At 35.4% G+C, this 25,451-nt stretch overlaps 1 protein-coding gene across 1 annotated transcript in view; it reads left to right on the plus strand.

The window, feature by feature from the left end:
- The first annotated feature begins 511 nt into the window (after positions 1 to 511).
- LOC136036827 (neuroligin-4, Y-linked-like) overlaps positions 512 to 25,451 on the plus strand; it is a 277,273-nt gene continuing 252,333 nt past the window's right edge. The window contains exons 1-2 of the mRNA XM_065719159.1: positions 512 to 644; positions 15,875 to 16,369. Coding sequence (XP_065575231.1) covers positions 15,958 to 16,369 — 412 coding nt within the window. The 5' untranslated portion in view covers positions 512 to 644; positions 15,875 to 15,957. The remainder of the gene's footprint in view (positions 645 to 15,874; positions 16,370 to 25,451) is intronic.

Below are 25,451 nucleotides of genomic sequence, written 5' to 3' on the forward strand. Positions count from 1 at the left end.
CCTGTGCTTTCACTTGCCCTTCCTGTTTATCTTCCCTATATTTTTTGAGGTATCCGTTTATAGGTCGGTCGCCTATGGCAGAGCTAGTTGAGTTACGCCACATACCACTAATCCAAACCAAAGAAACAGCGACACCAGGACTCGAACCCCTGTCCTCACGGACAAAGTATTTCGAGTCTAGTAACCACTCAACTAGGATGGCTCTAGGACCCTGTTCTACGTAATAAAACAAGGTAACAATAAGATGTTTCAGAAGCTCCCCAAAGAAAAATGATAGAAACATTAATAACATTTCTGTACTTTTCTTAATCTGATTCTGTTACAGTTAACATTAGATTGATCGGCACTCCAAATGGTGGAAATATAATTCATCAAAGTAACTAACAATTCTCAAAATACTTCTATACCAGATGTTTCATTTTACCCTGTCCTAAACCTGGAAAATAATCTTGGAGAAGGATTTTCCAGCGCAATATCAGACCTCAGCTTGGAAAATAGTCTTTAGAAATGGCTTTAGTCTCTCAGTGTTTGTTATAGTTGTTGCTTTGCATGTTTGAGAAGCCTGTTGATTATTAAGGAGTAAAACAGTTAAAATAAACCTAAAAATAGTGGATTTTAAAAATAACCAAAATACTAAGTTAATGGTAAGTGATAGAATTAATGTTATCGTTTCAAAATTAGATTAAATAAAAAAAAAAAACAAGTTTTTTTTTTAACTGAAAGTAAGGAACGACATTAAAACTTAAAATGAACAGAAATTACTTCGTGTATGAAAAGGGCTGTTCTTTCCTCAATGTCCCACTCTTTCCGCTAAAGTTTGACTCTCTCTCTCAATTCTACTTTATAAAAGAGTAAATAACTTTAGCGTAAAGAGCGGGACGTTGAGGAAGGAACAGCCTCTTTCATACACGGAGTAATTTCTGTTCATTTTAAGTTTTAATGTCACTCCTTACTTTCAGTTAAAAAAAACCTTTTTTTTATTTATTTTCTGAACGTTTTTGAATTAATGCATGTTTGATTTTGGCTCTCCGCAAATGAATAATTAAAACAAAATTTGCGTATTAATTTTTTTTGCTAAATGGCTTTCTCTTAGTTTTGATAAGACGATTTTAAGAAAAAGGGTGGGAGAGGAGGCCTAGTTGCCCTCCAGTTTTTAGGTTACTTGAACAACAACTAGAATTTTTAATTTTTAACGACAGTTTTTATTAGTAAAAAATATACGTAACTTACAAATTAACTCACTTAACGAACTTCTATATTTGTATATTTTTATTATGTATATGAGGGGGTTTGCCTTATCATTAATACCTCGCTCTTTACTCTAAAGCTTTGATTGTGTCCCAATTCTTTAAAATTGACCCCTGAATCACAAGGGTTGTAGAATAAATAGTTGAAATTACTAAAAATACTTTAGCGTAAAGAGCGAGACATTTAGGAAGAGATGAACCCCTATATGCATAATAATCTCTGTTCGTGTTAAGTTTTAATGCTGGTCCTTACTTTCAGTGGAAAAAATTTTCATATTTATTTTTTCATTGTTTTTTAAAAAAATAATGCTAGAAAATCCTGCACCCCCTTCATGGAATTTCTCTTCTCCCATGACAAATTCCTCCAAGAGAAGATCCTCCCACGAAGCCTCCTACCCTCAACCCCTCCCTCCAACCAAAAATTCCCCTGAAAAGGTCTGTACACTTCCAAATAACCGTTACTGTATGCAAACGCTGGTCAAAGTTTGTAACTTGCAGCCCCTTCCCCGGGGACTTTGGGGGAGTAAGTCAGCCCCAAAGGCATAGTTATTATATTTTTCGACTATGCTGAACAAAAAGGCTATCTCAAAATTTTGATCTGTCGACTTTGGGGAAAAAATGAGTGTGGGAGTTTTAATCCTGCTCCTCACTTTCAGTAGAAAAAAACTTTTCATATTTATTTTTTCATTGTTTTTTTTTTAAGTAGTGCTAGAAAATCCTGCACCCCCCTTCATTGAAAAATCTCTTCCCCCCATGAGAAGTTTTTCCATGGAAAGATCCTCCCACGTACCCTCCCCTCAACTCGCCATCCCAAACCAAAAACATCCCCCTGAGAACGTCCGTACACTTCCCAGTAACCATTACTATATGTTAACACAGGTCAAAGTTTGTAACTTGCAACCACTCCCACGGGGACTGCTGGGGAGTAAGGCGTCCCCAAAGACATCGTTATTAAGTTTTTCAACTATGGTGAATAAAATCGCTATCTTAGAATTTTGATGCGGTGACTTTGGGGAAAAAATGAGCATGGGAGGGGGTCTAGGTGCCCTCCAATTTTTTTGGTCAATTAAAAAGGGCACTAGAACTGTTAATTTCCGTTAGAATGAGCCCTCTCGTGACTTTTTAGGACCAACTAATCGATACTATCACCCCTGGAAAAAAAAACAACAACTAACAAACAAACAAACAAATAAACACGCACCCGTGATAGGTCTTCTGGCAAAAATTACTAAGTTCCGCATTTTTGTAGATAAGAGCTTGAAACTTCTAGAGTAGGGTATTTTAATACGCTGAATGCGATGGTGTGATTCTCGATGGCGTTTTCCCCTATAATCCAAAACCAGGCAAATTTTCTCAGGCTCGTAACTTCTGATGAGTTAGACAAAATTTGATGAAACCTATATAATAAAAATCAGCATAAAAATCCTATTCTTTTGATGTATCTATTAGCATCAAAATTCCGTTTCTGAGTTTCGTTTAGTATTGAGCTGGGTCACTCCTCTATTAGCATCAAAATTCCGTTTCTTAGAGTTTCGTTTAGTATTGAGCTGGGTCACTCCTTACTAAAATTCGTTACCACGAACTGTTTGATAATATATACAAATTTGTTGCTCCAGAGGCACGAATATATAATAAGAAAAATCACCTTTTATATATATCTGTAATTATCTATTTATTCTAATACATGATTTAATTTCCACTCCATCATTTATTTGCTTAAATACAACTATTTTAAAATTATTAATTTCAATCAATTGTCTTTGTAAAAGCGTATCTTGTACTGTATTTTAAGTTTTCCTTTTAATATAAGAAACACCGATTTCCGAAATTTTTTTTCATCATTTTTTCTTAAAGAATTCGTCAATCATCATAAATAGCCCGTCAAGTCAACTTAACTCCTTAATTAAAACAAAAAAGAGTGTATTTACCTCGTATATAATTTTGTAGAATAGTTTTTTTTTAACTTAATATATGTGAATTATTTTTAGTACATCAGTATTTTATTTTAGCATAACTGATAAATTTAGTTCATTATTTTCAGGTCATCATTCAATGTAGGCAACTATTGTAATGTATCTTATGTCACCCTTTCATAAAATACCTTACAGGTATGCTTCATGGGAAGGCATTATTTTCGTTTAATGGATTTTTTCTTAGGCAATCAGCACAAAACCCCATCAATTCAGTTAACATATATTTCACTGCTGTTTGTTTGATGTTATATATAGAAATGATTGACCGAATCATATAAACCCTTAAGAAAAAAATTAGGGAGAAACACATAAAACAGATCCAAAATTTGGGAAAAAATGTGTGTATTTTATAGACACAGACAAGGCATAGTCAAACAGATCGTGGTAACGAAAGGAGCGACCCGGCTCAATAGTAAACGAAACTCTAAAAATGGAATTTTGATACCAATAGTTACATCAAAAAAATCTAATTTTAATGCTGATTTTAAATATATAACTTTCATCAAGTTTAGTCTTACCTATCAAAAGTTACGAGCCTGAGAAAATTTGCTTCATTTTAGAAAATATGGAAAAACACCCCCCTAAAAGCTATACAATCTTAACAAAAATCACACCATCAGATTCAGAGTATCAGAGAACCTTATTGTAGAAGTTTCAAGCTCCTATCTACAAAAATGTGGAATTTCGCATTTTTTGCCAGAAGACAAATCACGGATGCGTGTTTATTTGTTTTTTTGTTGTCGTTTTTTTTTTCCCAGGGGTGATCGTATCAACCCTGCGGTCCTAGATTATCACGAGAGAGCTCGTTCTAACGGAAATTAAAAGTTCTAGTGCCCTTTTTAAGTGACCAAAAACATTGGAGGGCACCTAGACCCCCTCCCATGCTCATTTTATCCCAAAGTCACCGGATCAAAATTCTGAGATAGCGATTTTATTCACCATAGTTGAAAAACTTAATAACGATGTCTTTGGGGACGCCTTACTCCCCCGCAGTCCCCGTGGGAGGGGTTGCAAGTTACAAACTTTGACATGTGTTAACATATAGTAATGGTTACTGGGAAGTGTACGGACGTTCTCAGGGGGATGTTTTTGGTTTGGGATGGAGAGTTGAGGGGAGGGTACGTGGGAGGATCTTTCCATGGAAAAACTTCTCATGGGGGAAGAGATTTTCAATGAAGGGGGGTTCAGGATTTTCTAGCACTATTTAAAAAAAAACAATGAAAAAATAAATATGAAAAGTTTTTTTCTACTGAAAGTGAGGAGCAGGATTAAAACTTAAAACGAACAGAAATTACTCCGTATATGAAAGGGGCTTTTCCTCTTCAACGCCCCGCTCTTTACGCTAAAGTTTTGTACTGTTTTAATGTGTAGAGTTAAGAGTAAGAGTCAAACTTTAGCGTAAAGAGCCAGGCGTTGAAGAGGAAAAGCCCCTTTCATATACGGAGTAATTTCTGTTCGTTTTAAGTTTTAATGTTGCTCTTTACTTTCATTTAAAAAAAAACTTGTTTTTTTATTTAATCACAAAAAGACGAGGCCCTACGGTGTGCCGTTTGGACTCTCCGTTCACGTCAATAAAAATCATGTAAGCTGCAGCTCATAGGCTGCATTTCAGCTGCAGAGGGCTTTATGTGGTGCACATCTAAACTATTCCCCTGTACAAATTTTAGATTCACTGGACAAGGCAAGGCTTTAAGATTCCACAAGTAATATTCAAAGAAATCAAGTCCTGGAAAAAAAGTTCTTCAGAATATGGTTCACATAAATGGCTATTAAGCAAAAAGACAAGTTTTTAGATAAATGTAAAGAGACACAGGAAAATAAAAAAAAGAACAGACAAAAATTATCTTGTATTGTGGGAGAGGTATTGCCTCTCAACCCATCACTCTTTACCCTGAAGTTCAACTAGTACCTAACCAAAAGAATTTTGTAATAAAAGAAAAGAAAAAAAGATGGCAACTGCGACTGCTTCACCTATAGCCCTTTTGCCTATTTGCCAATTCTCCTTCAAATTAGTTAAACTAAAAGTTTTGTTTTTAAACCAAATACAGATCAATAAATCCTTCCATTCACAAGACATTGAACAAAAACTGTTTGTCATGTTGCTATTCTATTCCAGCATTTGTTTCTGAATCATCGACGGAATAAAGTCAAACTTAGCGTAAACAGTAAAGGACCAATGAGACGGCAGCCATTCTCATAAACAGGGTAGATTCTTTTTGTTTTGAGTTTTAATGTTGCTCTTTAATTTGATAATTTTTTCAGCTTAATTTCTGCTCAGTGTCAATATTAAAGTTGATGTATTGTAAATGTGAGGAGGCTCTAGGACAGCCCTGGAAAACCCCACCTGTACCAGCTATACCGTCTCCACCCCAAATATGCCAGGCCTTTACAATAAATTGTGGCTTTTGCATAACAATTTTTATTTTCTAAGCATATCAATGCTTAGAAAATAATAATAATCCCAAGAAAAATGACTCCTCATAATTTTGAAGAGGGTACTGATATATTAAAATATTTTTTCAGAAAGTGATACCCACACCCTTAAAGGGAGGGTGCTATGGCCTCCCGAACTGGGAGGATATGTAAATAATTTTTTGATAGTTCTAAGCAGATTTTATTTTTCTTCAAATTTATCACTTGACAGAATTTTAAAAATGAAAAGGACATTTAACAGGTGACATTTAGAAATTTCACTTAACAATGCTTAGAAACTGAAAATAATCCAAAGGAAAATAGCTCCTTATAATTCTTAAGAGGGGAGTGATGTTCTGAAATATTTTTCATAAAGTGATATGCATAATCTTAGTGGGAGGATACTATGGCCTCCGGAACTGGGAGGATATTTATATAGCTTTTTGATTGTTCTAAGCAGATTTTATTTCTCAGAGTTGTCACGTGACAGAATTTTGGCCCTTTTCGGGAAAATTCCTGTTCATTGACACAAATAAGCCAAAATTTGGGCATTGCAATAGCAGGATTTGAATATTTAATGTCATACTTATACTTTGTAGAATTTGAGCCTTTTTCGGGTCAAAACTTTTAATCCGCATAACAAATAGCGCAAATCAGCATTTTCCCCACGGATCGATCTTTTCTGTTGCTTAAGAAGGGAACTTCAATTTTGTAATTTCATTTGAATGAGTCATCCCTAATACCATACAGCCATTACTTTGAAATGGTCGCAAATGGAAAAGAAATAATAAATAAACACACACCCTTGATTAAGTTTATCGGAAATAATTCGTGTTTGCTGACACGAGTTGAAACCTCCAAAGTAGGACTCTTGAATATGCTGAATATAACAAGCTAAAACCTTAGAAGCTGAAATTCGACGAAGTTGAAATTTCTCCAGCAGGACCCTTAAATATGCTGAATATAACAAGCAGAAACCTTAGAAGCTGAAATTCGACGAAGTTGAAACTTCTTCAGCAGGGCTCTTGAATATGCTGAATATAACAAGCAGAAACCTTAGAAGCTGAAATTCGACGAAGTTGAAATTTCTGCAGCAGGGCTCTTGAATATGCTGAATATAACAAGCAGAAACCTTAGAAGGTAAAATTCGACGAAGTTGAAACTTCTGCAGCAGGGCTCTTGAATATGCTGAACATGACATACAATCCTTATAAGGATCTCAGTTGCTTCAAGGGGGGTTCCCTCTTCCTCTTTCATAAAATTGCAAAATTCTTCCAGGCTCGTCAAATTATAAAAGACGTTTGAATCTATTGGTTTTTATAAATATAGAATCCCCATAAAAAGGATATTCCTATGAGATATTCGCCGGTATTAGAATCCCGTTTTAGAGTTTTGGTTACCATAGACGCTAACTTGTCGTTCTTTGCATACAATTTGTTACCACGATCTATTTGATAGGCATTTAAGCTTAAAGGTTGTTATTAGACAGTTTGTGGTAACAAACTGTAAGTAAGGAGCGACTCGGCTCGATAGTAACCGAAACTCTAAAAAACAGATTTTAAATATCAATAGATATATCAAAAGAATCAACTTATTATGCTGATCTAAAACATATAAGATTCATCAAGTTTAGTCTTTACCCATAAAAGGCTAAGAACCTGTGAAAATTTGCTTAATTTTCAAAAATAAGGGGGAAACACCCCCTAAAAGTCATAGAATCTTAAAAATTTGTCTGATTTTTTGAATTGGGAGAAAATACCCTCTAAAATTAAAGAAATCGTAATGAAAATCACACCATCAGATTCAGCGTACCAGAGAACCTTACTATAGAAGTTTCAAGCTCCTATTTGCAAAAATAAGGAATCTTGCTATTTTTGCTAGAAGACAGATTATGGATGCGTATTTATTTCTTTTCTTTTCAGGGATAACTATAACAAAATAATGGCCCTAGAAGGTCGGGATAGGGTGCATTCAGACGGAAATTAAAAGTTCAAGTGCCCTCTTTAAATGACCAAAAAGATTGGAGGGCACCTAGACCCCACCCATGCCAATTTTTCCTTAATATTATCTTATCAAAATTTTTAGATTGCCATTTTGTTCACTATAGCTGAAAGATCAAACAATTATATAGGTAGGTGCAGTATAAAACCTTCCCCCCCGTCTGTGGGAAGAAGCCCGTAAGTTATGAACTTCGTCCATTGTTTACGCATGTTGTTTAGTATTAGGATGTATGCAGATTTTTTTTTTTGGGGGGGGTCTTGGGGCTGGTTTCTATAGGATGAATTTTCCTTGGGGAGGGAAATTTCTGAGGAGTGAATATTCTTAGGGAAATCTTGCACTGGGTGGATTTGACAGAATTACTCTAAAAATTCTTTTTGATTGTCTTGCATTCTCTTTGACAAATTTTTCATGTGGAGGTGTCCCGGGGGAATTATCCAGGGGCTTTTTCCGTCTGTTTTGATTTCTGGTAAATAATTTCCACGGAAGGGTCCATTTCTGGAGTGACTGAGAAACCAATTAGAGATTAAAGTCTTATTCGAATAAAAGAATTCTAAGGAGAATTCTACAGGCTGAATCGTCCGCAAGCTATTTTACAGGGAGGGAGAGTCTCAACGAGGATGGAAAGTGTGGAGGGAATTTTATGTTGGAGAGGGGCGCACATTACGTTGTATGAAATTTCCACAAAGGAGTTTTCCGTGAGGGGAAGAGGTATATTTCATAGAGAGTGAGCCAGATATACTGGCAAAATTGGAAAGATGAACATAAATAATATAATATATATGATGGGTCTCCTCCTTCTCATATATAATCCTCCTCCCCCATATAATATAATGGGTCTCCTCCTCCTTATTACTTTGCTTCATACGCTAAAATTTGACTATTTGTACCAATTTTTTAAGGGCGTCTACTGAAACACGAGGGCTGTTTAATTAGAATAGGGAGCTTTAAAAAAAAAAAAAAAAAAAAAAAACAGTTTTAGCGTAAGGAGCAAGGTATTGAGGAGGGTGCAGCCTTTCACATACGGAATACATCTGCCAAAATCAACATGCAAATTTTGTTTTTATTTTTCATGTATAGTGAGCCCAATTCAAGCTGCATTAGTTGAAAAACGTTTAGAAATTAAATAAAAAAAAAAAAGTAAAACTGTTAATTAGAAATTAAACTAAAAGTAAAAACTGACATTTGAACTTAAAACTCTCTAACAGAAATTATTCCTTACGAAACCATTAATGAAATTGTTCCAATATAATTCAGAAATTACTCCGTGTATGAAAGCGACTGTTCCCTATTCAACGCCTCGCCCTTTGAGCTAATTTTTTTTTATTGTTTTGAAAAGTAGAGGTGTGACATAGAGCCAAACTTTAGCTTAAAGAGCAAGGTGTTGAGGAGGGGAAAGCCCCTTTCTTTTACGGAATACTATCTGTTCGTTTCAATTTTTAACGTCACTTCAAAAAAAAACTTGTTTTTATTTTATTTTAATCATTCAAAGAAGAAAAAGGCAAGTTAAACGAGCTAAATAATCAATAAGTAAGAGTTGAGTCGAAAAAGAGTAATTCCAATTGGTTGCTTGAACGGTTTCATTCCAGCAAGTATACAAATTTATATAATTTAATTGGTCATAATGGTTTTAATAGTTTATTTATTTTACATCATCATTTAACCATCAGTTATTTCAAATTATTATTGTTAAAATAAGTCATCAGCAAAAGGGAATCTGATGACCTCTATATTGGCATATTTAAATTAGTACTATTTTATTTTACCAATTATATCATTTAAAATGACCAATTATGACCAAGTAAATTATTTAAATCTGTAAATTTAAATCGGTAAGTTCACCTAAGGGTGAAGGTAATGTGTGAAAAACTACGCAAATAACAATCAATAAGAAAAATGAAACCCGAAATGAACAGAAATTGCAATAAATACCGAGTCAAACTCAAAATAAGCAGAGATTAATATGAGTTGGGCTGACAACCCCCATGGCTTTTCAAGACCAAAACATGATTTACACTTAATTGAAAAAAAAAACAAAAAACAAATGAACGTACATTGTTAGTTTGATATACATACACTGATGTTTATTCCTTAAAGTCTGAATAACTTTTGCTCTTATTTTTTGTTTAACTTATTATTTTAATTTTTTATTTAACTTATTTTTTTGAATTTTTTTTTAATTAATTACTATAAAAAGCAGCGACAAAGAGGCACAAAGGTGCTATTTTTTTTAGCTTGGAAGATTGTGTGAATGAATTTCTAGTTTATCTACTCATTTGTGGTTTAATAGAGCTCTTTGCATTTCTTTGAAAAACTTATTTTTTTGAATTTTTTTTTAATTAATTACTATAAAAAGCAGCGACAAAGAGGCAAACAGCGAGGTATTGAGGAGGAGGTAACCCCTTTCATATACTGAATAACTTCTTTTCATTTTAAGTTTTAAATTTTGCTCCTTACTTTCGGTTGATTTTTTTTAATTTAATTTATTTTCTAGCTGTTGATGGTTTGAGTGTTTCACAGGAGTATCGTCAAAAAAAAAAAAAAAGAAAAAAAAAATGATTTGAAAATATTGCTTCTACCTCCGAAACCTAGACGCAGGTTCATATTAATGGCCAAAGAATGGAGAAGTTGTGAGAAACAAGAAACTTTTTAGTCAGGAAATAGGAGGAATCAGGAATAAAACCTTGCAAAACACATAATAAACTGTAATTTTGATCAAAAGATAAATAGCCATGCAATAATTAGATAGAATTAACCAGAAACAGAGTATACTCTTCTCTTGATTAAAAATACCTTTTAATTTTTAAATATTTCTTTAAAAATTTAATGGTTTCTTTAAATTTCTTTAAATATTTCTTTAAAATTATCTTCAAATATTTCTCATTAATTTCCTTTTTTCCCTTCAAAATGAAAAAGCTTCAAAATGAAAATCGTACATTTGGTTTCCATTAATATAAAATCTTGTATTTTCTAGTGAACAGGGTTAAGGAAAGTGCCTACCTGTAAACACTTTTCTAGTTCAAAGAATCTTCTCAACCTAACTTGGGGAATAGTTTATGCTTTCATTCAGAAGTTCTACATGTTTTAATTCAGGGAACGTTTGCTCTCTGTTCAGTAGAATTAGGACTAAACCATAACTTTTTGACAGTAAATGCAGAGATACGCTAATTTGATAAGGTAGATTTTAAGACTAAATATTAAAATCATTTCAAAATAATTTGTGTTCAACGTGATTTCTGTTTTAAATTTACCATATTGAGCAAAATACCAATAGTGAGCAAACTGTGAGCATAGTGAGCAAACTGTAGTGAAGCATAGTGAGCAAACATAGTGAGCAACTGTGATCAAACTGTTGCTATCCTATACTTTTTATGCAAAACACATGACAATAACCGTATTTTTCCTCTTTGGTTAAGATTTTACGCAAAAACAAGGAGATTGGCGTGGCTGTATCTAAAGAGGGCTCAAGGGGTGTTCTAGGACAGACTGCAATCCTCAGGATTCAGCTTATGAACAGGTGCCTAACATGGGTTTTTTCAATGCTCTCCTCTACATATATTTTCGTAATGGTGGCGGGGAGGGGGAACGGACATTTTCCACTGGCGCTGAAACCTTAGCAGAGCCTCTAACGTGCTGGTTCTACTCTTGTTTTGTGTAAATTTTGTTAGTTCCCGATTTTAATTTACTCTGTAGAGCAAGGGAAAGTAAATACTTACATAAAAATAAATAAATAAAGGTAAAATTTTTGATTTCACAATGATATAGTTCAATCCAGTATTTACTTAACAAACCCATCCGTAGCAGCTCCCTTACTATATAAGTAACCAGAAACAAATAAATATGTATGATTCTTTTGGTCCAGGGCATGATCTCTAAAAGTTTTCAGCTCATCAAAAACTCAAGTTCAAACGTCCTCCCCTTTTCAATTACTAAGCTTATATTTAAGCAATGGGCAACTAGTTGAATTTACAGCCCTTTCTCCAGGGGGTGTACGAGTTTTGCCATTTCCGGAGGCCCGATTAATAAATTTTTCGACTGTTTTGAACAAAACAACTATGTCAAAATTTTGATTGGATACCTTGGGGGTTAGGGATGGTTAGCGAAATAGGGAACTAAAGGGTCTGATTGCCCTAAAACCTCTCGGTCTTTAAAGGCCATTAGAACCTTCAATTACCTGTCAAATGAGAACCTTACCAGTTTTTGCTCACTATGCTCACAGTTTGATCACAGTTGCTCACTATGCTCAGTATGCTCGCTATGTTTGCTCACTATGCTTAACTAAATTTTGCTCACTATGCTCACAGTTTTCTCACTATTGGTATTTTGCTCACTATGGTAAATTTAAAACAGAAATCACGTTGCAGACAGACTGCAATCCCCAGAATTCAGCTTATGAACAAAGTGCATTAAATTGCATTTAAATTTTAAAAAAGGAAGGTTGGCTCTGAGAAATTTCACTTAATCACTTTGTTCTTTTTAGTTTGAATGAATTTATGTTCTCACTTCATTCTTTTTGTCAGTCCTGGTTGAATTTCGTTGAAGTAAGGATGCTAGGGCTTTTTTTTTTAAAAGTTTTTAAAAACATTATTAGTTTTAATTCTCGCACTTTAAGGTAAGTTTATTTATATATAAATTTTTTCTCTCTTGTTCTCGTATTGTGCTGAAGACGGTCTTTGGACATAAGGCCGAAATATTAACAAAGCTGATTTCCACTGCCTTGAAAAAATTTTCCCTATTGTTTCTACTTTGTATTTGTTCATATTAAAAAAAAAACAATGAAAAAATAAATATTAAAAAGTTTTTTCAACTGAGAGTAAGGAGCAGCATTAAAACTTGAAACGAACAGAAATTATTACGCATATGAGGGGGTTCACCTCTTCATAAAACCTCGCTCTTTACGCTTACACTTTTTTTTTTAGTAATTTCAACTATTTAAATTACGGCCTTTCTTATTCAGGGGTCATTCTTAAGGAACTGGGACAACATTTAAGCTTTAGTGTAAAGAGCGAGGTATCGACGAGACGACGAACCCCCTCATGTACGTAATAAAAACATACGAATATGGAAGCTCGTTATGTAAGTTAATTCGTAAGTTAGCTGTACTTTTTACTAATGAAAACGTTCGTAAAAATTAAAGTTCTAGTCGCCTTTTTAATTAACCAATAATTGGAGGGCAACTAGGCCCCTTTCCTCGCTCCTTTTTTTCAAAATCATCCGATCAAAACGATGAGAAGTCTATTTATCCAAAAAAAAAAATAATCTTCAATTTTCTTTTTGATTTTATGTATGGAGAATCAAAGTCAAAACATGCATTAGTTCAAAAATATCCAGAAATTAAATAAAAAATACAGGTTTTTTTAATTGAAAGTAAACAGCGACATTAAAACTTAAAACGAACAGAAGTTACTCCGTATATGAAGGAGGCTGTTCCCTCCTCAACGCCCCTCTCTTTACGCTAAGGTTTTGTACAGTTATAAAATGTAGAGTTGACAGAAAGAGTCAAGCTTTAGCGTAAAGAGTGGGGCGGTGAGAAGTGCAACAATTTTTCTATTCAAAATCTCTGTTTCTCTGCACAGTAGGTTTTAATCCCAAAATTCCGAGAATAAATACAGTGATTGGATGTATTTGTTCTACAGAGTCCAATGTTCAGTTCAAGTAGGTTGATAGATACTAAGACGATACATTCTATGCTATTACCAGTTGGCTTTGTGTATTACATTCTAATCACAGCTTAAATATATAATACAGTTATGAAAACTCGATTTATTTTTGGGACACAGTGCAAAGAAGCGATCCTAGCGGCTGGAGACAGGAAACTGGCCGTCTGAATTTAAAAGTCGGAGCAATTCGTAGGTTAGATACCAATATTGGGTTCCCGCCTATGGTGTTGTAGTACGATTTACGTGTGCGCCAAGTTCAGAGCTCTGTACCAAAAGCTTCTCATGGGCAAGATAGGAGTTTTCATAACTGTATTATAAATCTAAGCTGTGATTCTAATATGCTTTTAGTACGCCAGTTAAGCTGTAAAGAAGGCAAGAGATCAAAGAGGAGGGTGGCAGCATCCCTTGTCATTAATTAATTAAAGAAAAACATATTTTTTTTCTACTGAAAGTAAGAAGCGACATTAAAACTTAAAACAAACAGAAATTATTCCATATATGAAAGTGGCTGTCCCCTCCTCAACAACTCACTCTTTGCACTAAAGTTTTTTTTATTGTTTTAAAAAATAAAGCCTTGAGTAAGATTCAAACTTCATACCTTTGATCCCCTTGACTTTGAGAAATGGTTTTTTGGTATTTTCTTTGAAAAACACATTTTTAGTATTTTTATTGATAAAAATGACAAAATCAACTCCTGGATTTGAGAAAATAAACCCTCCCCCCGTTTATGAGTTCGTGTTCCACGTCCTCATATCTGAACTTAGTCACTTAAAAAGAAATGCGAGGAATATGCTGAGGCTACATTGTTGTTATTTATAAAGGTTAATTTGTTAATAAAGCTTCGAAAAAGACATCAACCTGTTAAAAACTAAAGATTTATGGTTTAATACAAGCCCATATCCAGATAATCAGGGGTCCATATCCAGATAATCAGGGGGTGTGAACTATATAATATTTTTTCTCTAAATTATCGGGGGCATCTACCCCCTTACCCTCCCCTCTCCAAATGATCCCCTTGGCTCTAAGACTATATAGGTAAAATTTTGATAGTCTCAGAATTTTCATTTGATATAATTTATGCACTGTTCAGGCTAGTTATAATATTAAATAATATTATTATTATTATTATTAAATAATAATAGTAAAAAATAATCTAAAAAATATACTTATTTTAATCCAATTTAGCTTCTAATAATTTGATCTTTCACTATCTTGCGAAAGTTTATAATAGCCTAGTTGTACCTCATCTCCTTTATCTTTGTCCAGTTTGGCAGTTTTTTAGTGAGCCTCAGAAACAATCTGCTCCTAGAGTATTTTTTCATTATGCTAAATTCTATCTCAGTTACCCTCCTTGGACTAGAAATAGTTACTTAATGAATAAATTCCGTCTAGTTTCGCCTATATGTGTTATTGATTAAAGGGTGCTTGATTTTCGTTTTTCTATGTCGATTAAATAAAAAAAAACAAGTTTTTTTTTTAAAGCAAGGAGCGACATTAAAACTTAAAACGAACAGAAATTACTACAACTAGCCTATTATAAACTTTCGCAAGATTTAATTTATCTATATGTTTAATATTGGATACAATGGAAGCATAAGCAAGTCTCAGTTTTTTCTTCAAATTTTTGAGGGATAATTTGAGCTTCTTTCATGTTTTTTTCCAACAGGAATTCTAAGGTTTTGGTGCCAAATTATCTCATTACTTTCAATCAATGGCATCTGTTTTGGTGCCAAATTTTGTATGCAGAGAGCACAAGGTGGGTAGTTGCATTATTTACATTATTTGAAAATCGTTTAATGAGGAGATGTGAGGGTGGTGGTTTTTTGGGTGGGCATTTCTTGAAGGGGTGTCCTTAGGGTGGAAGTTATTGGGTATTAAACTGTGAAAGAGAGAGTTAACTGAGATTCGTAGGAAACACAGCCTTTTCGATGGGGAAATTTGTGACATGAAAGTGTGGGGAGGGTTAATCAAGGAATCGAAAAATGTCTGTGGAAAGTTGCGTTGCAGCGAGTTGAGTTGGCTGGTAAGGAATATGTTGATGATAATTTCAGTTTGTTGCTTGGGTTGTAATTTCAGTTTGTTGTTTCATTTTGTTGTATTCATTGTGACTTCGAAGTCTTAGTCTAAGTTTTTTATTTTCAAATTCATAAATAAACTAATAAACTAAAAAACACTTTTGCGCAGAAGAAAACCTATTTCTCTTGGTATTTGTTTTTAAACCTTTATTTTTATTTATCTATGTGAGTTTTAGGTTTTACTCTCTATACAAATTAATTTCTACTTGTTTTTATTTTTGACATCGCTCTTACCTTCTCGTCTTTTTTTCTCTGTTTACTGATACTTCAAAAATGCGCACTGAAATCACATTGGCCAAAGGAAGCCCGCTAACAAAAAAGTGAGTGACGGCTCGATCTAATTTACTATCTCTATGGTTTTCTTTGTAACGTATTTTTTTCAAAAGCATATACGTATGTTTCTCCTTATCATGATTGCCTAGCAATGATATTGCCCGAGCTCTACAGATATCTCACAAAGTAGCTTCAATTATTTTATTGCATGGCTTAATAATCACTTTTTCTTGCAGTATATATTGTCATGGAATCCTATTTGGTACCGGGCGTGTGAAAATTAATACTGCCAAGAATCAAAGAAACATGTGAAATCGAAATGATCCCAATACTAACATGGATTGTAACGTTTCTAATCCCAAATTTGGTTCAGTGCGCTCCTAAGTCATCAAGGATTGTTGTGACAAAATATGGAATGGTGCAAGGACTTGTTGTGAACATGCCCGGGACATTACAGTCGATTGAAATGTTCCTTGGAATACCATATGCATCACCACCAACTGGGACTAATAGATTTTCACCGACGAGAACTATTACACCGTGGTCTGGCATAAAGATGGTGACAAAGGTGGAGCCAGTTTGCCCTCAGGCGTTTCCCAAGGTTAGAAATGAAAGTGAAATGTTGAATATACTACCAAAACCAAGATTACACATGCTTCGAAGACTTCAGTTATCTCTTCTTGAGCAGTCAGAAGATTGTTTATACCTAAATATATATACTCCTGTGAAAGGTAAGAGCATCACTTTCCTAGGGGGAGGTAGACAGGACGGGAAAAAAATACCCAAAAGATTTGGGCATTCCTCTTGTCGCCCTGGGCCAAGACTCAAGCGAAGCGTAGGCTAGTTGTATATTTTCAGAAGTAAAATTTACGTTAGTTGTTTAATTTTTCCGAAAATACAGTGTAATAGGAGGAGGGGAGGGGTCATATCTCAGTCCCAGGTTCAGATCTCGACAATTATATAAAAGAGAAATGTGATAAAAACGATACTCTGAAAGTAAAAAAGAACCATTCATTTTTATTTGGCTGATACGTTTTATACGTATTTCACAGGTTTCAGGTTTCCTTTTTCTTAAGTGACGTAATATATGACGCCTCTTGCACTAATACATCCGATTGTAGACTCGTCACCCGTATTCTATATATACAATTCCACTGGCGACATAGATCATCATTAGCAATTTGGAGGAATTGCTATTCCTCCGACAATTGGTATCTGGTGTTTGAAGTCTAAAATGTGAATTCAACAACTTCGTTTGACGAAAATTTTTTGGATTTTGCCAGATAGTTGGTTGGGTTTATAAATATAGTCATTGCCCAGATTACAACTCGACAGTTCAGTTCAGGTAAGATTATCTATGTACCCATAAATTCATATATACAGCATCCATAATTTCACATATACAGTAAATAAGAACTGTCAAGAGAAAAACGAAAACAGCGAAAGCAGAATACACAAAAAAAGAAATGCGAACAAACGAGAAAACAATCAAACTACGAACTATGTTTGAAGTCCATCATTTTAGAATTCGACTAAAGTCTTATAAACCGGTTTTATGAACTTTTTTGTTCAGTTGATAATCTCTGTTTCAAGAGCCTGATTTTGGCTCTGATAACTTTTAAATAAAAAAACAAGTTTTTTTAAATGAAAGAAAGGAACGACATTAAAACTCAAAACGAACAGAAATTACTCCGTATTTCTTCGTATTTCGTATTAAAGGGGCTTTTCCTCCTCAACGCCTCACTCTTTACGCAAAACGTTGACTCTTTCTCTTAGCTCTACTTCTTGAAACAGTAAAAAACTTTAGCGTAAAGAGCGGGGCGTTGAGGACGAAAAGCCCCTTTAATATACGGAGTAATTTCTGTTCGTTTTAAATTTTAATGTCGCTCCTTGCTTTCATTAAAAAAAACTTAATTTTTTATTTAATTGGTAAAAAAATATTTATAATTTACGAATTAACTTCCGTAACGAACTTCTATATTCGTATGTTTTTATTACGTATATGAGGGAGTTCGCCCCTCGTCGATACCTCGCTCTTTACACTAAAGCTTAAATTCTGTCCCAATTCCTTAAGAATGACCCTTGAATCACAAAGGCCGTAGAGTAAATAGTAAATAGTAGAGTAAATTACCAAAAATACTTCAGCGTAAAGAGCGGGGTATTACGGGGAGGTAAACTCCTCATATGCGCAATAATTTCTGCTCGTTTTAATTTTTAATGCTGCTCCTCACTTTCAGTAGAAAAAAAAACTTTTCATATTTATTTTTTTATTGTTTTTTAGATAATGCTAAAAAATCCTTCACCCCCTTCATTGAAAGTCTCTTCCCCCATAAGAAGTTTTCCATGGAAAGATCCTCCCACGTAACCCCCCTCCCTCTACCCACCTAAACTCTCCCTCCCAAACCAAACAAATCCCCCTGGAACGTCTGTACGCGTCCCAGTAACCATTACTACGTGTAAACACGGGTCAAAGTTTGCAACTTGCAACCCCTCCCTCGGGGACTGGGGGGGGGGGAGTAAGTCGACCCCAAAGACATAGTTATTAGGTTTTTCGACTATGTTGAATAAAATAGCTATCTCAGAATTTGGATCTGGTGAATTTGGGAAAAAAATGAGTGTGGGAGGGGGCCTGGGTGCCCTCCAATTTTTTGGTCACTTAAAAAGGGCAGTAGAACTTTTAATTTTCGTTAGAATGAGCTCTCTTGTGACATTCTTGGACCACTGCATCATCCCTACCACTATCACTACGATCAATTCTGGGAAAAAAAAACAAAACAAAAAAAAACAAATAAACACGCATCCATGATTTGTCCTCTCGCAAAAAATGTGAAATTTCACATTTTTATAGATAGGAGCTTGAAACTTCTACAATAGAGTTCTCTGATACGCTCAATCTGATGGTGTGATTTTCGTTAAAATTGTATGACTTTTAGGGGGTGTTTTCCCCTATTTTCTAAAATGAGGCAAATTTTCTTAGGCTCGTAACTTTTGATAGGTAAGACTAATCTTGATAAAAGTTATGTAGCTAAAATCGGCATTAAAATGCAATTATTTTATGTAGCTATTGGTATCAAAATTCCATTTTTTAGAGTTTTGGTTACTATTGAGCCGGGTAACTCAATAGTAACTACACTTACTACAGTTCGTTACCACGAACTGTTTGAAAAGAGCGAGATATTCCATTTTGGTCGAACATGAGCATGTTTGGTGAATAAAATCAACACAAAGATTGTGCAGTCAGAAATATTCTATCTTCTACCGTTACGAGGATAAAAAATAGACATAAGCAGGTTTTGACAGAAGAGGAGTATCTTATGGAGCTATGATGGTATTTGTAGTCTCTTTTGTCAAGAAAAAGGAGACATACACCGAAAATAGAATAATTTTGCGTTCGCTAGGGATTTATGCTGCTGAAAAGAAAATAAAAAATTTGTTTAAAATATATTCCATTTATCTCAATTAGTCTCATCATTCAGAGCGACCACAGCCAACAAACTTTTTTCTGTTTTTGCTCTCCTGAGCAAACTTTTTCCTGTTTTTCTGTTTTTTCTGTATTTACCTCAATTAGTCTCATCCTTCAGAGCGACCACAGCAGACAAACTTTTTTCTTTTAATACTCTCCTGAGCAAACTTTTTTCTGTTTTTTTTTTTACAAACTTTTTTCTGTTTTTTGCTCTCCTCAAAAATTACAAAAATGGTGTCTGTCACACTTCTAATTATCAAAGCCAGTTTTACATTGGAAAAGTTGTTTATTTTTATTTTTGACGGCTTAATTGGACGAAGCATTGTGTTTATCTTATAGTCATAGATGTAAACAAGAGGGAAATAAAGGGGAAAAATTAAGACTTGTTAAAAGGAAGCCTAATAATCAAAAGGATTGCATGAAAGAAGCGAACGAACCAAGAGGAAATAATTATGGGTTTCAAACTTTCAGATAAAGTCTTATCTGGGAAATTTAGTTTAACATAAAAACTGAAGAATATATATGAAAAAAAAGATTTGAGATAATTTCCTCGTTTTTGAGAAGTGGAAAGAGGTTGTTCTCGTAAGACTTTTGTTTTTCAACCAGAATTCTAAATCCGGTTTGTGTAATATAGAGAAACTATATACTTTTTTTTGCATTAGCTTAGGCAACAAGACCGTAATTTATGGGTTTGGGGCTGGATCCATTAGCAGAGAACTGGAAAGAAGTGGAAAGACTTGCGAGTTATACTCTCAGTGGAGGCCTCCCCCCGGACCGCTCAGCACGTCTCTAGGTGGTAGATAGGGTAATGCCCCATAGATATATAGGGTGCCTCCATTGATAAGAGGCGGAGACTAAGGGGGGAATTAGGTCCTCGGGGTCCATAAATCGAAACCAGGGCACCCTTATAGGGGCTTAAATAGGGGTGGAGGAGGTAAAAAATCCCTCTGATTCAGGGTGAGCTGGGCCCACCAGTGTTTGGACACGTCCCATCAGCTGCAAATCTTAGTCCAGCCAAATTACATGGTTTTGCAGGATACCATCATTGGAGGATCCTCTTGAAGAGGGCAACTGTGAAAGGGTGGAAGACATACATGAGGGTGTCAACGGTCCCTTCTACAAGCAAAGAGGATTGGCAACCAAGAAACTTTCCCTCTTTACAAATTATTTGGCTTATAATGAGATCACGAACTAGGGCTAGCGTCTGGGGAAACCTACAATCGAATTACCGCATCTGGGAAAACTGACGAACAAGTTACCACGTTCGGAGAAGGGGTCGAACAAGTAACCGTATTCAATACAACCGATATATTGACAGCCACCACTGTTGGAAACATAACTAGGCAACGTTTGACCAGTTCATCTCAAATGGATGATACACAAGTGTTGTGCACACGACTTGCAACCAGAATTGGAGCATTAGAACTTCCAAAATAAGGAAAGAAAGACATCTTCCATCGTGAATCAAACCGATACAAGTGGAATATCATTGGTCTCTCAGAGATGCATCTATCAGGTAGCAGTTAAGAACAGATAGTAGACACAACCCTCCTACTCTCTGGCAGGCAAGAGGGAATATACAGGCAAGAAGTCGGATTTTTTTTATGACGAAAATAGAAAGTAAATCTCTAGTGTCATTGGTGTCTGTCTCGGAAAGATTGATGATGATCCGACTCAAAAGAAAGCTCAGCAGCCTCTCTCTACCGCAGATTTACGCTCCTGATTGGTCAAGGTTGGAGGAGGAGTCCGAAGGATTTTGCTCTCAGCTTCAGAGCATTGTTTAAGCCATTCCGAAGAAAAACTTCGTCATAGTCCTTGAAAACTTCAATGTTATATTGGTAAATGACTTTAGTAGAAACGAAGATATCATAGTCAAATTCAGAATCGAACAGATCAACAGTAAAGGGGAGTGACTTATTGAAATTTTTCTGAGACTTCGACTTGTAAAAAACGCTATATTAAAACCATGTTGCCACCCTAGCCTGGAAGAACTTACTACATCAGAGAGTAAAAATTTACAGAAGCAAACTTCCCCTTGAAGAGTTTCTTTTTTATGACTCCTTCATAAGTCTATTACTAAATTATTTTCGTTCGATTTGCTTCGGTGGCGCAGTTGCAGAAGAATAAAAATAGCTTGCTGTGAATTGTCACATGTCGGCTTTCTACTGTCTTTTTTGATCGAATCACTTCTTGCAGACGTAGCTCAATCGGAAAAAGAGTTGTCTGTTCGCATTTCTATACTGGATGCTGTCCTGACACCGACGAAGAACTCAAGAACCACAAATGCATCGATTCTTCTGTTGCTTTGAGCAGTTTTGTTAATTATACAGTAATTCAATATCTGAGTAGACTGCAGTTTATCGCTATTGGTAGTTTTTAGTGCCTGATGAACAAAAAAAATGCCGTCAAAACAGAATTTTTTTCGACCTTGAGATTCTTGACACAAACTACGGTTGTATGGACAAAGTCTCTACTCCCCCATTTTCTTTTTCTCTGTGCATCATTCATTTCATGTGCATCATGGCAGCAACAGTTTCCATCTTTAGCCTAGTCCGAATCTTCTTCTTCATGTTTGACAAAATTGAGAACTGCTGTTCTTACTCGACAGACGAGTGGGGGAGACAGCAGAGCCGCAACATAAATTTGCAGAGATCATCAAATATCGGTTTCCCCATGCCATCTCTCACCAACTGCAAATTTTTCCAGAATATATCAGGTTCCGATATGTCAGTAATTCTAGCTTTCACAAAGGCTGTCCTAGACAATAATTCTGACCACTGTATGTACTGACCTCTTTATCCTTCGGTATTAATATCAGCATTTCCCAACCAGTTTGGAAATCGAGCCATGAGTGGTACTAGTGTTCCGACTGAACTGCTCAAAGCAACGGATCGATGCAGGCGAGGTTCTTCAGCGGTTCATCTTCGCTGTCAAATTCCTTGGCAGTCTTCCTGCAGAGCTCTACATAATATGACCTTTAGCTTTTTCAGAATTCTACAAGCTTCAGTAGAAAAGACTGTATCAAAAGACACTCAGTGTTTGGCCAAAGATTCAATTTGCTCAGAGAAAGAATTACACACTGGTGTGTCTGATTCTTTCGGGAGAATTTCAAAACTTCCTCATGTACAACCCTTTTTATCAGATGGGGCTTCGAAGAGCTCTTCAAAAGCTGAGTAAATGGTAAATATAGTTATGACGCTATTAGAATAATGTGAGCACGAACTGCTCTGCTCTGAAATTCCAGATTGAGCACGTTGGTCTTCTCCAGTGTGAAATACAGAAAATATAAAAATGATTTGCAGAAGGGATTGTTCATGAGACAGAAAATCAGCCTGTTCGGACCTTAAGGGTCTAGTAAGCCTTACATACTTACTTTAAATCAGCCTTACCATCTCCCGACTAGCCCTATCAGTGTCAGTGCTACTAGATCGATCACCCAGGAACAGAAACTGAAGGGCTCCACTGTTCTAAGATCCTGCAAACCACTGCTTTAAGAGACATCCATCGTTTTGCGCCGATTGACAGCAGCCTGTCTTTGGCAGCATTTGTGAACTCTTGAAACTGTTCATACTCTTTGACTGTTTTTGGACTTAAGACAATATAGTTGGCTAAGTCTCCAATAAAGTCTTCCACGCTCTCAGGTATGACTTTTGAAGCGTGAGAAGAGCATAGTGCCAAGGAGTGACTAGAACAGCCTAAGATAAACAAGTGAGGCAGCTGCTCTTTGAGTATTTAATAAATCTTTCCAACAAATTTTGGCAATAAGTTGAAAACTTATTTTTAGTTGTCAATAATTTCTTTTCCTTGCTAAAATTGCATGCCCTGCAAGAGTCGATGAACAGGTAATATTATAAACTTGAACAAAAACTGAATAAAAACTTCTCGAGACTCTCCTAACCTTTTAAGCCATTTTTGAGGGTCAAGCACCCCTTGGAAGTACCAAATTACCTACTGGAGAATTGATTCCTGAATAAAAACAGAATTTGTTGGTTGTATCCGCACTTCAGATTTTTAAGGCTTCACGCGATATTCTGATGCTGATGTAGAGGTGGAAGGCACTGAAACTGAAGCCATAGAATAAAAAATGTCAATTCAGACAAAGGAAAATGTTCAAATTTGTTCAACAGAATGAAAATTGGCACAAAAATCGTTTAACATTTGTTTTTATATTTCTGGTAAATTTACTAAGAACACTTACTAAATTTCAAAATTTTCGAAAGTTTACTTAACTTGACCTCCATTTGCTAAATTTAGTAACTCAGGTATGTAATACTAAATTTAGTAAAAATTAACTAAGTGTGGCAACACGGTTTCAAACACTGACGAAAGAGGAAAGTCGTTTGCTGATACCCTGATGGAAGGACTGCCAAAACGGTTGATTACATACCGGTATCTAGCCAATGGAAATCTTCGTTAGCAGTCACAGTGACTCTCTTAGGTGAATATTTCGACACTGGTCACAACCTTCCTATGTCATCAATTCTTCAAGGGTTCACCTTGCTCTTTCCTGCACTTGGTTCAAGTCACTGTGCTCTGTTTGGAAAAATAAATACGTCATCTTAAACCTGAAGACGCGAATCTTCTATGCTATATGGATTTTAGTTGCAACATATGGAGCAGAGACTTGGGCTCTATAATCCAATGAAAAGCACCACATGGAAGCATTTGAAAATTAATCGCTCCAAAAGCTCAGTGGTATCACATACCTTGACCGAGTAACCGACGAACAGCTATTGTCCTCCTTAAATTAAGCCTCAAACCGTCATTCAGACCATCAAATTTCAACGGCTTTGATGGTTGGGACACGTTCATTCGATGTCCCCAGCCCAATTGTCTAAAATAGCCTTTGAAGGAAGAACTCAAGGGAACGACCCCCCAAGCGCTGGTGGGAAAAATTTTCTGAACGCCCGACCCCAGCACTACTGAGGACTACAACAAACAGGGAGACATACCGAAAATATTGCTGTAATGCCATTAGAGGAGAAGCCCCAAATCGGCCAACATGACTGGATGGGAGTTACGTGAGTCAGTAAGCTACTAGGAAAATAGCGCTATGGGGGGGGGACACAAATAAGAAGTGGAGATCACGTTTGCCACCCCGAAGTCTATAAAAAAGTCAAATTAATTATACCTTGAATTAAATTTTATAATACTCTTTGCATTTACTTCAACATCTTTGATTAACATTAGTTAATCAAAGCAATCGATTTGTATTTCATGTTGAAGTAAATGAATATTATTTTCAAAAACATTTTGAAAACCAGAGTCTCTTCCGTGAAAGACTTGAGGGGCCATAGAAATTTGGGGAGAATGAAAGTGTTGCCTCTACTATCATTTTAGGAAAAATTTCAAATTTTTATTTTATGAAACATTTTTGAAAACCCAATTTTCTTCTGGGACGACTTGAGAAACCCTGCAAATTTGTAGAGAATGAGGGCGTTGCCTCTAATATCCACAAAGAAATGACATATGAGGATATTAGCTAGCGTAGCGGATTGAATTAGTAAATAGCAGCATGTCTTCCGAACGTGTTTCTCGCTCTCTTCCTTTAAAATAAAAGGCTTAAAAATCTTAGGGAAACTCATTCAATCAAAAGTTAAAAGTTCTAGTGGTTTTTTTAATGGACAGAACAATTGGAGGGTAATCCATCTTTCCTCCAGTGCCCAATGCCCCATCCTAAGACCAAAAACTCGTCAAAATAACATTATTCATTTAAATTGACAATTAAAATCAAGAGAATTGGAAGACCAAACAATGTCGCTCTTGGGGAGACATGGTAAGCATAGCCCCATGGTTACGGACCCTAAATTTTGTGTAAATTCCCTTTCACACAGAGGCTTCATATTTAAAGAATCCAGATATGTTACACCTCATGGAAGTCAGAGTCAATATCTTATAAAGACCCACAGCCATGACCTTGGACCCATGAACCCTTTAGCCCCCTCGTTGGTTTAATATTAGTGAAAAGCCTTGAATTTTATGCGTTCTTGGAATCAGAGTGATATAAGGGATTTTGATATTTCAGGAATTTCCCCTCAGCCACGTAGAAAGTCCTCCAGCCTACTGTCTTTTCCCTTCGTGGGATTTTCTAGGATCAGAGATACAACCATCTTACTCGTCCTCCTTTTTTTATGTAGCGGCACTTGAAAAGCGCATGTTATTAAGAATGATGGAAATATATCAATTGAAAAGTATCAAGACAGATTATGGTAAAAAAAAGGCTTATTGAAATAGAATGATATGCCTTGATAAACGAGATATATGAGATAGTTGTACAATATTTTTCGATTTGTATGAATTGAAAAGTTAAAGCCAAGACTCTTGGGGTGGTCAGGTGGTCATGATCATGT

Source organism: Artemia franciscana, chromosome 16 (genome assembly GCF_032884065.1).
Source record: "Artemia franciscana chromosome 16, ASM3288406v1, whole genome shotgun sequence".
NCBI classification, from domain to species: Eukaryota; Metazoa; Arthropoda; class Branchiopoda; order Anostraca; family Artemiidae; genus Artemia; species Artemia franciscana.